Source organism: Bacillus rossius (assembly GCF_032445375.1).
Source record: "Bacillus rossius redtenbacheri isolate Brsri chromosome 4 unlocalized genomic scaffold, Brsri_v3 Brsri_v3_scf4_1, whole genome shotgun sequence".
Lineage (NCBI taxonomy): Eukaryota > Metazoa > Arthropoda > Insecta > Phasmatodea > Bacillidae > Bacillus > Bacillus rossius.
Genome location: NW_026962010.1, coordinates 17,816,376 through 17,832,566, shown reverse-complemented (window position 1 = coordinate 17,832,566; position 16,191 = coordinate 17,816,376). Strand labels below are relative to the sequence as shown.

Sequence of the window (16,191 nt, the reverse complement as noted above, 5' to 3'; positions counted from 1 at the left end):
CAGTATACAATTTGAATACAAAACCATATAAAATTTATTATTTAGTTTAGCAAAATATTCGAGATAAATTTTGATTAGTAATGAAAATCAATAAATATTCTGAATGTTCATTCCAAATTATTAAATTGGAGTAAGTATTTATTAAATAATAATGTAATAATTTACAATTTATATTACAAATACATTTTACGTACGGGAACATTACCTCACTTATATAAATACACTTGATAAAGTTTATAAACACAATTAATATCACTAAACTTCAAAATAAATAAATATTTTTAATTATATGGACTAGTAGGCATATTTAATATCAACCATTAAAGTATAAGATTTAAAAGCACATATATAATTTATATATGTATGAAGCCTTTTTCATGTAGCATATTTTTTATCGAGTGGAAATTTGTTGCATGGTGCGTGCGCATCGTAAAAATTCACTCTCATCATTTTTTCATAATACAACCAAAAAGTATAACTTCAAAAATGTTGTAAAATTTACATGAAATTTGGTTGTACTTTCACCAGCCCCTAAAAAAGTACAACAGTGTGTGTGTGCCTTGTTAACGTCAGCTGCTTATAAAATTACAAGGGCAATGCTTGTAAGCCACAGTATGAACTACTGTATAAACGCGCAGTTATCGGGAGTAACTGAAGATCGTAGCATTGGCATCTCGTGCTAAAGCTCAAACGCTATAAACGTTATTAACGTGATTTTCGCAAGTAACAGGTACTATACCTCCCCAAAGACTTATAACATGCTTAAAGTCATAATATGTTATTAACCGATCGTTTAGCCTAGTGGCTAAAGGTCTCTTCTCCTCAACGTAAACTTATGAAACAGCTTTCATCGGTTCAAAAGCAACCCATTGCAATAATTACTTTTTATAATATTTTTTTAATAAGTTCTCATTATATACGGTTACAACAAGATGGCGGCCGACAGCAGACAACGCAAATGCGAGATGGTCACCGACCTCCGCTAGAATAACATCTAGGTACAAGAGTTTAATTTGTAATTTGGTACACAAAAATGCATTGTAGTTTCAAGTGATATAACTAGCAACTGAGTTTCCAAGGAATTTCCTTGTAAAAATGCAAAACTGTTTTTTTAGTGCATGCACTGCACTCGAATCCCCTAATTAAAAACGGAGTTGGAATCCAGGACTGGAAAGCGTCCAACTGCTTTACGAGCTGCGGAGGTCTAATGGCAGAGACGATGAGACTAATATTATAGGGGCAGGCATTTTTCGCGAAAAGATCTTAGCACTTATTAGACTGCAACAAGGTACACCCGCAACTGTGGTTACTTCCTTGCGATTGGCGGCCGTCTGTGAGAGAAGTGGGCCACTCAGGACGCGTTTACTTCCGCACTGAATCACTGTGATTTGTGTTGTTACAATCGACATAAATAGGAAATAAACTACCCAATCACGAAACACAGATGAGGCTACAGTGTTTTAACTTTCAACTGGTCTCGGAATCTTTTCGCGAAATATGCATGCCCCTACGTAATATATAGAGACCCGGAAAATTCGCGGGTTCATTTCGTGTTACGCTAAAATTTAAATAATTATACTTTAGTGTTGCTTCTGCCATTGGTCCACTGTTAATCTGGAGGACTGAGGGCCAATTAGAGACCCTCACTCATACAAGTGTCGAATCACAGGCCACCCAGTCGAGACGACTCACAAGTCAGCAGCCAATGAACAGTTGGCATTTGCCCGAGTGTGTAGAGAACATTGGAGTCCATCCTGGAGGTCATTGAACCCGCGAATTTTCCGGGTCTCTAGTAATATAGAACTTTTCCCGACTAACTGTGTGTTAAAACTTTGTAGCATTGTCAGTGTTTCGTGATTGGCTGGGGATATTTCAGGTACTCGCCAGCACACTAATCTCAGCCATTCAGTGCGGAAGCAAACGTGTCCTGAAATTGCCCAGTCAAATAGGGCAATGGTTTCGCTTGCAGTCAGAAGGGAACAATCGTTAGCGCTGGCATACTATTATTGAAGTTTAAAGAGCTACCAGATAATTTCGCAAAATATAAATGACCCTAGCCATACATGATATACTCCATGCTGCATTTGACTAGAGAGTAAACATTCAGCATATTTTTTTTTTACATTGGTTTATTCAGACTACAAACTTTCTTTGAGGTTGCTATAATTTGGATTGTAACGTAAACATTTCATTATTAAGTGGCATTTATCATTTTACTAAAATAAATAATTGATTTTGTACACGTGTTTACATTATTACTGAACACTGAATGTTTATTTTAATATTTTAATTTGATTAAACTTATACTTCCAGAGCCGTATTTATTACATCACTCTAGTCCTTTCATTATTTTATTTCTATGAATTATTTGCGTGCAAAACTAGTGTTAGTTTTTTTATCACGTCAAGTAAGTATAATTTCTAAAGCGCGTACACTCATATTTTTTTCCCCGTACACTCGGGAAAATGCCACCTGTTCATTGGCTGCTGACTTGCGAGTCATCTCGACTGGGTGGCCTGTGATTCGACACGTCAACGAGTGAGGGTCTCTAATTGGCCCTCAGTCCTCCAGATTAACAGTGAACCAGTGGTAGAAGCAGCGCTAAGGTATAATTATTTGAATTGTAGCATATCACAAAATGAATCCGCGAATTTTGCAGGTCTCTAGATGCAGTCTCCCGGGAGAGCGCGAATGGCCGAGCAGGTTGTCGGCGGAGGCCAGGCCGGGGCGATAAGAGCGAGCAGAGACTGCAGTCAGCGCTCCGCTGCCCTCTGGCCCACCTCTGACCCGCGACTCTTGTTTACAGCTCGCGGCGCGCGGACCGCGACACTGCGCGCGGTGCTGCTCCTCAGCGGAGCCGCTGATAGCAGTAGTTAGCTTCAGTCACCACAAGTCAATAGATTAACATTTTCCTTACAATTTTTTTTTTTTGCAAAAAATAATTCTCTACTAACGTGAGCAAATCACATTAACTCACAGCCTTACTCTCCATCTTTAACTTTGTAAATAATCCTAACAATGCAAAATCACATTAATATTATCTTTAAAAAAATTTCTTCTTTTCATAACAAACTTTATAAAAAAAATTGTCGTTGTTTAAGGAACACTGGCGCATCACACACAGGCACTGAGCAGCGACACCCGCCCCCCCCCCCTCCACCCCGCCTGCAGACATCGCCTCGCCAGGGGAGAGTATCGAATGATGGCAACCTTAGCGCGCATGCGGTAGATGTCGAGTACCGAAAGTACCGAAAGAAAACCGGGAATCAATTTTAATTTCCCGGTTATTTTACTGTTACATCGAGAGTGCCGGTACTTCCGAGACCGGGATACCCCGGTGCTGAACCCCAGTACGAGTACGTCTCGTTGCTAGGGACTGGAAACATTCGCGGTTTCAATGACCACTAGGATAGACTCCACGATTCTCTATGCACTCGGGCAACTATCACCTGGTCATTGGCTACCGACTCGAGACACCTGTTTACTGCGATTCTTATGATTCGATACTTCTTTTGTTGAGTGTTTGCCATTGGCTCAGAGTCCTTCAGGTAAATTGCGGTCCAATCACTGACGCAGCATTAAGCTAAACGAGTTTGGATTCCAGCCTGTCTCGAAAGAAATCCGCGAATTTTTCCGGCCTCTACTGGTTGCACTGATACAAGTTCTTACTTCAACGGGTCATGATTTCACTTGCATTGAGCACGGATCCACAAGAATAATCTTGGTTTACCACAAAAACATTCAAAAACTTGTTAAGACGACAGCAGAACACCCTTCCTCCTCACTCTCGCTTGTCTACCCTGTTCACAGGAACTAGGAAGTTGGATACGGCGCAGTTTTTATAAAGACTTAGCTATCTGAAATTACAGAGAACTCATCGTTTATTCCAGGTAATTTAAAGTTACTGTGTTTTAACTGTGTGCAATTTATTGGTAGAGACCGGAAAAATTCGCGTATTCATTTCGCGATAGGCTAGAATCCAAACAAGTTAAACTTCATGCTGCTTCGGTGATTGGAACACAGTTTACCTAAATTACCATGAGCCAATGAAGAATACTCAACAAGAAAAAAACAGCGAATCACAAGCATTCAAGTTGACAGGTGTCACGGATTAGTAGCCATCAGCAAGTGTAATTTGCATAAGTACATAGAGGACCGTGGAGTCTATCCTAGATGTCATTGAGACCGCGAATTTTTCCAGTCCCTAGCAATTGGTATTCAAGGGACATCAAACCAGCCAAAGGCGTATCCATGGAGAAGGGCATAAAGGGGCAAGGGTAATGCCTTGAGACAGACCTTTTTCGCGAAAAAAAATCTGAATGTCTATTAGACTGTAACAAGTTATGCCCGCACCAGCGGTTTCTTCCTTGTGATTGGCGGCCGTCTGCGAGAGAAGTCGTTGCCCTATTTGACCGAGCCACTCAGGACGCGTTTGCTTCCGCACTGAGTTACTGCGATTGTTGTTGTAATAATTGACATTCACCTGTAAGAAACTCGCCGAATCACGAAACACAGACGATGTCATAGTATTTTAACTTTCAGCTAGTCTCGGAATATTTTCGCGAAATATGCACGCCCTTAGATGCCTTTTCCAACCTGGAGTTCAACAAAGATTTCTGAAACACGTATCAACAGGTTGGTCGTTAGTATTTAGACAATCTAATAATAATAAAAAAATAATTTCAAAATAACATTACGTCCTCTGTGACGTTTTGGTTGCGAACTTAGTTCGCGAGTTTAGCAAGTTGTTCTATGTATTCGCGACTCCTGACAGAGATCAACGAAGCTATGCTCCAATGCAGGTCAAATGTCGATTTGATATTTCTCTTACTTTTATCCTTGTGCTGCTATACATTCTGAAAAATTTGAACACTTTGGATTACAGTTTCTTTTTTTTTTTTTTTGCCCTTCTGCAAGATAATTTTTAAGAGTGATTACTTTTCTGGAAAAAAAAATTATTTAAGTATGGCGAGGAGGTTTGTGTGCTAGCGAGAATCACAGGATCGAACCCAGGTCCTTCAGAGTTCAAGTGCCCCAACTCTGCGTTTCTCGCGCTCGTTTACCCCGTCGAGTGAGAAGCCTAACTGCGACCACCTGCCACTTGTCCTCCCAGGTTCCCAGACACGGCGACCTGGCAGCCGGAAACACAGCATGAAATGTTCACTTGGTCTTGTTTCTCTTGTTTCGTAATGCAGTCAGTAAAATGGTCTGATTCACTTATATAATTCCTCACAGCGCGTCTTCAATTTGATAGTAAAAAAAATTACAAGAGAAAATATTTGGTCTAAGGTTAAAACTAACCGTTTTTCTTTTTCAGCTGAAACACATAAAAACTGGAAGATCTTCTCTCGAACAAAGCTATGCTCACCTGCCTGGCGCATTAAAAAAGCGATAACACCACCATTTTCATTATAACTAGACGAAACTGTAATTAATATCGGGAAAACTTTATAAAGTAATTTTAAATTTCTTTTTTCGGCCCAAGCTTTAATGTTTCTATGAAATACATTTAATTTTCTCCTGACTAAGCAAACAATAATCCTGTAGCATAATAACGATAATCCTAAGCGTAAGTGTTATGAAGATTCCATACAGTTTAAAAATCAAGATATGCCAGGCATTTCAAAAAATGTAATTAGGATAAAAAATAATTACAGTTACAAGGATGAAAACAGCTCCGGAAAGGATACCCCAATTAATTAACTAGAGTATCATGTACTTCTACTACTTATTAAATTATAACCACTTAACTGTCTGACCACAAAGTAAATGCACTTTTAATAAGTCCACTACTCACTGTCCCCACTGGAGCTAGGCTCGACAGTGGCACACTCTACTGTTCGTCTCTTACCAAGCACCTCGGTCCAACACACTGCTTCGTAACTATCACTCGTCCACGCTGCGACATTGTCTCCGGTGCACCAATCCTCGCACACGAAGCCCGCTGCTCTCCGTCCGATATCCCTCATCAACGGGTCACTCGACCTCTTCACTTCAATGCCCTCATAGGTCACTCCAAGGATCCACCGGTGTTGCCACCAGACTCCGTCACTCTCACACTGCTCGCAGCAGGCCGGCCTCAAGTCCAGACCTAATAGCTCTCCGAAGTGTCACGGACTCAACACTGGAAGCTCCAAGAACAATGGCGTCCTAGTTAGGTGCCACACTTGACGCAGACGGGGCTCTGGAAACGTGCCGAACACTCGGGAGACAGGGAGAGAGGCGCCGCCTGTCCGGGGGGTGGGGCTCCCCCCCCCCCCCGGCTGGCCGGCTGACCTGCCTCGATGCCTCACCTCTAGTATCCTCGTAACAATACTTCATGCATGCTTTCATTCAAAATGAAGTAGGTACTACTTACTAGAAGTAATGTGACTGTATGACTATAAAATCCTGCAAATAAAACACATCAGTAGTTAGTAAGACGAGTGGTTGTCATCTCTTCGACATTGTTATGTTTGCTGATGCGATAGAGTTTAAAAATTCCAAATCAAATTATCTGTTTACTGAAAAACAAAACAAGCAAGAAAACAGCTAAAGGCGTGTTATTTTATCTCGACAAAGTATAAATGTTTACACGAACCTTGCGTCGAGATCACATACAACTGCCTTGAACCTATAGCCCGAAGATAAACTTGAGAAATAGTATTTTAGAGAATTGGTAATTTTACACCAATATTTTTTTTTTCGCACTGAACTTTGCGGTCTGAAGGGCACTGGATACGTCACAACTCACGCGGCCAGATCGTGCTTCGAAATGTCACAGTAGTTTCTGAAAAGGACAGAAGGAAGAAGGAAAGTGAGAAGGAAAAACGAATAACTAACAAAAAAACTGTTGAGAGTGTTTTCCGAGTTAAATGATGCATGACTGTCACTTAAGATTCAGTAAGCGGCGCTAGCCCGAAATGCTAGCTTCAAACTCCAGGTAAGTTGAGCCGGGTGTGTCTGCAGACCATACCCGCAGGTTAGCCAACCCGACAACACGGAGCAGCCACACACGCACCTCGTGACCACAATTGAAAAAAAAAGAGCTTCTTTTCGGGACTTCTTTCTGCTGCCTTGGCCTTGAAGACCCAGCTACAATGGGCGGTGTCACAGCCTGGGTCAACAAGGTCTCGTTGTTCTCGCGGAAGAAGATGGCGGCGTAACGCCAGATGGCTGATACGACGGGAAAGTGTGTTCATAGAAGCTTCACGTCAACGCTGCGAATTCAAGCGTGGTCACTGGAGACCGGAAAAATCCGTGGATCACTTTGTTGACAGGTTGAAATCCGAATAGTTATACCTCCGTGATGCTCCTTGCATTGGGGACCACAGTTAATTTGGACGACTCTGGATCAATGAGAAACCTTCTAACAAAGATGTAACGCATCATTAAGCTTTAATTCAGTCTGCAACCAACGAACAAATGACAATAGATCGATTATTCAGACGATTGTAAAGTCTATTGCAGAGGTCATTGAAGCCGTGAATTTTTCCAGTCTGTATTGGAGACACATATCTGTTCAACCAAAAATAAGTATATTGGCATGAATCTAACACACGCAAATATTGTAAAAAAAAATGCTTGCGATTCAGAGTTATTTCCGAAATAACTTTTTATTATTATTTATTGAAAACGTGTGGAGTTTATGTGCTTGGTAACCAATTATGAAGGAAAAATCCGTAAAAAATCATAATCTGCGTAGGCTACGTATTATAGAGTTGTTAAATATTGTTTACTTATTGAATGTAAGAGCTTTTTTTCTCTCTCAGTATTTTGCTTGAAAGAAATGCACATTTACGAACATGCAAAATTTACGTGTTTGCTGAATTCCTTGATAACTCCTGTATCGTCAGCTGGCCGGCAGATCACAGGTTGGGTGTGTTCTCGTGGTGCGGGCAAACAGCAGTGGGTGGGCCCGACCCTTCGTTGTCAGCGGCAATCAACCATTTTAAAACATATGTGCATATACACAGGTTGTATCCGTGAATTTATATTTCTGATACCTACTTCAAGTCCTCTGTCTAGGCGGGACACCAGTAAATAGAGACCGGAAAAATTCGTGGGTTCAATGACCTTCAGGATAGACTCCAATATCCTCTACACACTCGGGCAAATGCCACCTGTGCATTGGCTGCTGACTTGTGAGTCGTATCGACTGGGTGGCCTGTGATTCGACACTTCAATGAGTGAGGGTCTCTAATTGGCCCCCAGTCCTCCAGATTAACAGTGGACCAATGGCAGAAGCAGCACTAAGGTATAATTATTTGAATTTTAGCATAACACGAAATTAATCCGCGAATTTTTCAGTTCTCTACCAGTAAAGAATGTTGCGTCACTTGCCAACCGACAAACTGTTCAATAGGTCCCGATCAGAGATAAGCGTAGCTTCTGTCCCTGCCGTTGCTTCGATGAAACCACTCGCAGTTTGTAACATTGCAATTTAACACATATTTTACAAAAAATTTAATTTACGATTTGAACTTTGTGCGTCTCTACAACCAACTGGGTCCTGAGGTACGCCTATCGGACTCCCCCTGCACCCCCCCCCCTTTTTTTAAACTCAGTCTCAGGGTGGGGCGGGTGAATTGCACGCACCCACTGCTGCCAGCTTGTTAACATCAACATTGTTATTTAGTATACTATCGATGATTATGATAAGTCTTAGTATATTTGAAATGTTATTTATTTGCTTATATTTAATACCATAAAATAGTGCATTTTGATTGTTATTACAATTGTATCGGTACATTATGAATTTTTTTCAATTCTAAACACCAATCATTATTCAACAGGTGCAACTATTTTAGTAGTCAGTCACAATTAATAACACGGCATTCCATTAATTATTTTTTATGGTCAAACAGAGCTCAAAATTTTGATATTGAAATATATAAAAAGTAATTGATGACAAAATTGGTTGAAACCAAGATGGAGTCTTTCTGATAAATGTTCTTAGAAGAGAGAATTGAATATTATCAGAGATGCTCTTGATGAAATACAACAAGAAACTATATCTCCAATATTCTCATTCCAAAGTTTTCTCATTAAAATAACATATTTCTTTAATGCATTTAAACTTTTTTTAATTATAAAGTTGTGTATAAAATATGTGTGCTCTTTGTATATATCTGGTAACATAGAACCATGAAAATAGGACAGTAGCAGATATCATGCTTGGAAAGAAAGAGTAAAGGAAAGTTAAATTATTGCAAACTACAGTATAAGGATGATACACGCTATAGTAGGTCAAACGTTGAGTAGTGGTTAAGCGTCTACTTAAAGGTCATATATTAACTATACATAACCAAAGAATGTCCCACATACAAATAGTGAGAGATTTGATCCAACTGAGGTGACTAACTAACAAGCATTTATTTTCGAAAAAAAAAATCTGAGCGCATGTTAGACTGCAAAAAGGTATATCCGCACTAGCGGTTTATTCCTTGTGATTGGCACCGTCTGCGAGAGACGTCGTTGCCTTGTTTAACCGAGTCACTCAGGACGCGTTTGTTACCGCAATGAAGTACTGTGATTGGTGTTGTAACACATGTACCTGGAAGAAACCCAACCAATCAAGAAACACAGAGGATGCTACAGTGTTTTAACTTTCAGTCGCGCATTTCTGTTAACGTGCCCCGTAAGTGGATGGGTTTCTCTAAACCTCGAAACAATAGAGAAGGCGCGGCTATGGAACAAGCAAAATTTTATTCATGGCCAAGTACAATTTATAGCATATGCCCCAAGCACAGAGTATAATGTATGGCTCTTGCTTCACATAAATTTTGAATGCTTTCATTGGCTAGTGCACCGAGATATCTACAAACAAATACTGTAAAAAAAGATTTGCATTATTAACATATCAGTTAAAACCAACAATTTAATAAAATATATGCTTCGGCTTTATTATATTGCTGTGCACTGAAACTACTTATTAAATGGTCATAATTATCGTGCACTAACACTTTATCCTTCTAAACATGTACCCTTTCGAAAGTTACGTTAACATATTTTATGAACAATATTTAAGAGGCAGAATCAAACCTGAAAAATTTATGACTGACAAAACTCTAGGTGCTAACTTGAAGCACTTATCAAATACAAGTTGAAAATCAAACTACACTATTACTCAAACTCATTGCATATTTTACCAGCACAATATAACATACATGGGTTGATCCTAAAACTAGTAAAATTAAATATTGTTTTGAATTCACAAGATATATGCGAAAAAACAACAAAGTATCGTTACATTCTAATGTCTCTCCAAATATCAATGTTAATTGTAATACGAGACATGCTTGAAGACGTCTAAATACTTGATAAAGTCACACATGTATGTTATAGTGTGCTGGTAAAATATGTAATGAGTTTGAGTAATAGTGCAGTTTGATTTTTGAACTTGTATTTTATAGGTGATAATCTGCTTCAAGTTAACTTGTAAATAATTATTGTTGTTATTGAAACACCAAGAGATTGTCAATTATAATTTTTTGAGGTTTGGATCTGCCTCTTAAAATTGTTTATTAAATGTGTTAATGTAACTTCCGAGAGGTTAAATGTTGAGAAGGATAACGAGTTAGTGCACGATAATAGTAATAATAATAATAATAAATTAATAAAGCGCGGCAATAAAATAAAACCCAAGAATTTATTTTTTATTGTATTGTTATTTTATAACTTATGTGTTAATAGTGTTAATCTTTGTTACAATATTGGTGCACTAGCCAATTTAAGCATTCAACATTTATGTGAATCAAGAGCCGGACATTATACTCCGTGCTTGGGTGATATGCTATATCTGGTGCCTGTTCATAAACAACATTGTGCTTGTCCATAGACGCGCCGCCTCTATTGTTTCGAGGTTTAGAGAAACCCGCCCAGCTAGCGGGCTTGGTAACAGAAATGCGCCACTCTGCGCATGGCCCTGTTTATGGGCGCTACTGGGAGTTCTGTTGGTTTCAACGAGGCATTGGCTGTTGAGACAACATTCGGCAGCGACACTGAAAGTGAATACGGCGATGCAGCGTGCAAGTGCACTCGACGCATTTGAAAGAGTGGGTAGGTAAGCGCAGCCTTTGCGGATTATTCTGCGATGGCTTATTGCAGCCTTCCGCAGGTGACATGACCAGAATAAAACTGCAGATTTTTTTTAGATAAAAATAAACAATTACGCAATCATTTTTGAAGTGAAAACTTCTATGGGAAGGTTTGGATAGGGAGTAAATTCATGTAAGTCGTCATCGACATGGTCACGTGATACAAGTGTTTAATTTTATCTTTATTTTCCAAGGAAATTTTAACGTTATTGTGTGGTACATATTGCGAGTATTGGATATTTTTTTGTAGGTAGTTAAGTTGAGGTTATGTTTTTTCTTTTGTTTATTTATTTATGATGTGAATTTCTTCAAATATCAGGTTATTGATTTATTAGAGATAAGTAATGTTGATTATTTGTAGATTTAAGTTAATAACTATTTATTATTTCAATGAAAAAACTTCATTTATTCTAGTTTTAAAATTATTATTGGTAGGGGCAAAAATGATGTGTTCGCGTCACCGACATGCTAGTGATATAATACCACAATCATTTTCTTGCGTACATTTGACGTAGAAATGATTTCATATTACACATTTAAAAACAAAATTTTAAGTTTTCACTTCTGTCGACAGTTCCCATGACTGATTTTTAGATTTTTTTTTTTTTTTTTAAATATTGAGAACTATTTATTGCAAAGCTTGAGGTACACAATGTGAATAACGACCATCTGAAAGAACGCATTATTTGTGTTTTTACGCAGTTTCAAGCGAACAAACTTTCCTTTTGAAACGAAAGAAAAAATTATTAAGATTTTAATAATTAATTAAATCAAATAATTTTTACAGAACTTTACAGAACAAAAATTACGTTTCAAGGATCATTACATTTAATAATTTATTCATAAAATTATATGTTAACATTACACTAATCTGTGGGATGGTAACAGGATATATATAAAAAATCTAGTAAACGTCATAGGTTATCAGTGTTAAATTATTTAATTTGCTCCATTTCCTCTCATCATTTTCTTAGAATCTTTTTCCTCAAATGTCGAGCCCTTGGAATACCAAGGGTTTGATGGCATTGGAGGATGTGTACCTCCTGTCATGCATCAGCTCAGGCACACCACCTGACCGCGAGCAGCTGCAGGCTCCGTGGTTGCGGGGTTGCGGGGGCGCAGGGCACTCCTCCAAGCCTCCCGCCTCGGCCTGGCCTCGCTCACCTGCGCTATCCTGCAGTCGCCCTCGCACTCCGCGTCCGGGCTGGCGTCCTCCGTCTGGTTCTGCGAACAAGCACCAGAGCGCGCGCTTCAGCACGAGCTCCCTGCGCGGTGTGTCATCCGGGCTGCTGTCACAACTTAGAAACACACAAGATAGATTCTTCTAAGTTGTGTATTTCTAAGTTATGTGGTTCGGCGTTGTATGTTTCTAAGTTACGTGTTTCTAAGTTATGACAGTTCTAAGTTGTGAGTTTCTAAGTTGTGATAGTTATACGTTATGACATTCTAAGTTACGAGGTTTCTAAGTTGTGTGGTTCTGCGTTGTGTGTTTCTAAGTTACGTGTTTCTAAGTTACGTGTTTCTAAGTTACGTGTTTCTAAGTTATGACAATTCTAAGTTGTGTGTTTCTAAGTTGTGATAGTTCTAAGTTATGATATTCTACGTTACGACGTTCCTAAGTTGTGTGGTTCTGCGTTGCGTGTTTCTAAGTTATGACATTTCTAAGTTGTGTGTTTCTAAGTTATGTGTGGTTCCCGTGTCATCCCACTCACGTCCACACGGTTGCAAAGAAGTGTTTGCTATCTTTATTCATCGCATTGTCCTCAGCAGCACGTGGCTCCGCCATCTTGACGACTTCGGGTCGTGACTATAGCAGTCTCTGCATGCATACGCACTGGACTTTCAACCTGATAGATTTTCCTTTTGTAATGCGCGCTTATTTCATTTTTTTCTGGTGCATACTAACGTTTCACCCTCAACGTTCCTGAAGAAACATAACCTCAAAAACGCAGGCGATGATAATTCCGGTCTAGGGGGAAATGCCACAGGTTCAGCTTTGAGACATTTATACAAGCGACGCTTTCGGTACTCCTGTTGTTCGGCTAACCCGGAGAAATCAATGGTACCATCTCGTTAAACAGATTTATTGTTGGGTTTTAAAAAGGGGAAAATGCTTTACCGTTTTACCCTAAACTAAATACTTTTCTTATATTCATCACGCTCGGCATTATTCTAAAGAATTCTACGTTAAACTTGGAGTCCGTGTTTCGTATTACAAGTTTATTTGCAACATGAGAAACCATGAATATTCACGTTACCGAGGTTAGATGTTTACACATCACTTTTTATTTTTGTTTTAACGAATTTCAACGTAACTAATTGTTCATGTGTTGTTAACAACTTGTTTGATTCCATTTATTTGTTTTAAACCATTTATGCAATTTATACGATCATTCCCAGCGAGTTCCTTAGTTCTATTGTACAAACTTATAGCATTAGCATTTAGAGAGCTACGGTTTTATTTTTCGCAAACCAATTGCTAACCAAAGTGACTTCAACTTTAGAAGGACATCCAAGGTTTAGGAAATCCACGGCTACGAACACTCTTCTTTTGAGTTATCATTGCAATGGTAATTTTAAAAGCTATAATAATTTTTAAGTGATAAACATGGTTTGTTATTTAATAATTTTATCATATATTTAAATTCCAGATAAACCACAAAAAAAAAAACATTACTGGCAATATTATGTATACAAGGTTGCACCTTCAACGAAGAATCAGTTCCAAATGCTCTGCAGCCTCTATAAAATGATCAGTTTGCTAACTGGTTTGTGTTGATATAAACCAGAACCTTCGGTCAATGATCAGTTTGCTAACTGGTTTGTATTGATATATATCAGAACATTCTGTTAATTATCAGTTTGCTAACTTGTTTGTGTTTATATGAACTAGTACATTCTTTTAATGATCAGCTTGCTAACTGGTTTCTATTGATATGAACCATAACCTTCTGTTAATGATCAGTTTGCTAACTGGTTTGTGTTGATATGAACCAGTGCCTTTTGTTAATTTGTAAAGTGGTTCATTATACTCATCCATGAGCACGAACAGGCAGACTTTCCGAACAGTTTTGCTTAACAGTTAACGGGAAACCATTAGTTCACTTGTTGCAGACCCTTCAAAATGTTGTAAATTGGTAAATTAACGTAACTTTTTTGTTAAATACGGTTGTCTCTAGTTATATAAAATATAGTTATATAGTGAAACAACCGTATGTATCGCTTTAAAATAAATATAATGGCTGCAAGACAATTTTTTTAAATGGAAAGTTACAGATATTTATGAATGTGTACATTTACATGAAAACGACTGAATCACTACAAAATAGTGTTCGCTGTAATACTGGGTTCGGATTCTTACCTTGGAATTTATGCTTTGTGTGGTCCCAGTACCTTCAATAGTTAAAGTTTTTTGTAAACCGTTCCCTGAAAAGCTATCCCGTATGAATTGCGAGCATTAATACGCATAATAAAATAAAACAAAGACCAAGTATTGAACATTTGATTATGTTTTCAATGATTTAGAAAATTATGGTTAAATGAGAGATCAATTAAAATATAAATTTATGCGCCAATCATCGTAAGCAATAATCAGTACCTATTATCTCGAAATACCTATTTATATATGTAAAAATAGTCATAGCCATGTGTTTTATAAGTTACAATTTCTTTATTGAGGTGTAACAAACTATTTTTTTGGCAACTGGTTTCCTAAGGAATATTTTGTAAAAATACTGAAATTGTTTTCAGAATGGATATATGCAAATTTCAACGTATGTGTTTTACTGTTAGATATAACTATTCACACTCGCACACAAATAAGTCGTCGGTGTGTATTGTCCACTGGCTGTTTACACATTTTACGTTCCTGCTGGATTGCATGTGTTTAGGTTATTTTGATTTGGTAAAGTGGTTATCGATATCTCGTCGTTCGGGACTTGTCAAAACTACCCATTGTCCAAATGAGAACTTTTGCACATGTATGATAAGTAGAGACCGGAAAAATTCGTGGGTTCATTGAGCTCTAGGATAGACTCCACAGTCATTTAAATACTTGGATGAATGACACCTGTTCATTGGCTGCTGATTACTGATACGACAAAACTAGGTTGTCCGTAATTCGGCACTTTCTTGGTTTAGGGTTTCCTATTAGCTTACAGTTGCCCAGATAAAATGTGGGTCAATGTATACATGTTTGGATGTCAGCCTATCACGAAATGAATCTGCAAATTTTTCCTGTCTTTGATGATACGTAGAGATGCGAAAATTTCGTGGATTCCGAAGAATTAAATCTATTGAATAAATTATTTTAAGAGTTTAATAATTTATTAAGATTATTTTAATAAACTAATTTTTTGATGATTTTTGGAATTTTTTCCAAAATTCTAGCCAAATATTTACATATTTTCAAAAATTTTAGATTCCAAGATGGCGGATGTAGTCTCTTCAAAAATAACCGCATAGGTAGGGGCATGCCGATTTCGCGAAAATATTTCGAGACTAGATGAACGTTAAAACACCAGAGCATCGTCTGTGTTTCGTTATTGAGCGAGTTTCTCCCAGTTACATATTGATTGTAACCACACCAATCACATTGATTCAGCGTGGAAGTAAACGCGTCCTGAGTGGCTTGGTCAAATAAGGCAACGACTTCTCTTGCAGACGGCAGTCAATCACAAGGAAGAAACCACAGGTGCGGGTATACGTTGTTGCATTCTAATAAGTGTTCAGATCTTTTCGCGAAAAATGTTTGCCCCTACGCATAGGTCTTGATAATAAGCATCCAGCGACGTAAGAGCATACATGACCGAATCCTGCCACCACCAATTTACTAGTCCCATAAGAATAATATAAGGGGCCAGCTTTCCCCATTCCTAGTACTCTTGCCCACGACGTCCTTAAGCCAGTTATAAAAAGGATAAGAAGTAGTTACATAATCACGTGTAGCCTGACTTAAGGCGTGACTTTGTTATCAATAGGGTCATGAAAATGTTCGTGGGTTAAATGACCTCTAGGATAGAATCCACGCTTCTCTATCTATTCGAGAAAAACAAACCCAGCTTACTCGCTAATGACTCGTGGCTCCTGTTGACTGAGATGCCTGTGATTCGAT

At 38.4% G+C, this 16,191-nt stretch overlaps 1 protein-coding gene across 3 annotated transcripts in view; it reads right to left on the bottom strand.

Annotated features, from left to right (window-relative positions):
• LOC134541667 (proto-oncogene tyrosine-protein kinase ROS) overlaps window positions 1–16,191 on the bottom strand; it is a 270,841-nt gene that overhangs the window by 223,432 nt on the left and 31,218 nt on the right. For all 3 annotated transcript variants that reach the window (XM_063385273.1, XM_063385274.1, XM_063385275.1), the window contains exon 2: window positions 12,243–12,302. In XM_063385273.1, coding sequence (XP_063241343.1) covers window positions 12,243–12,302 — 60 coding nt within the window. The remainder of the gene's footprint in view (window positions 1–12,242; window positions 12,303–16,191) is intronic.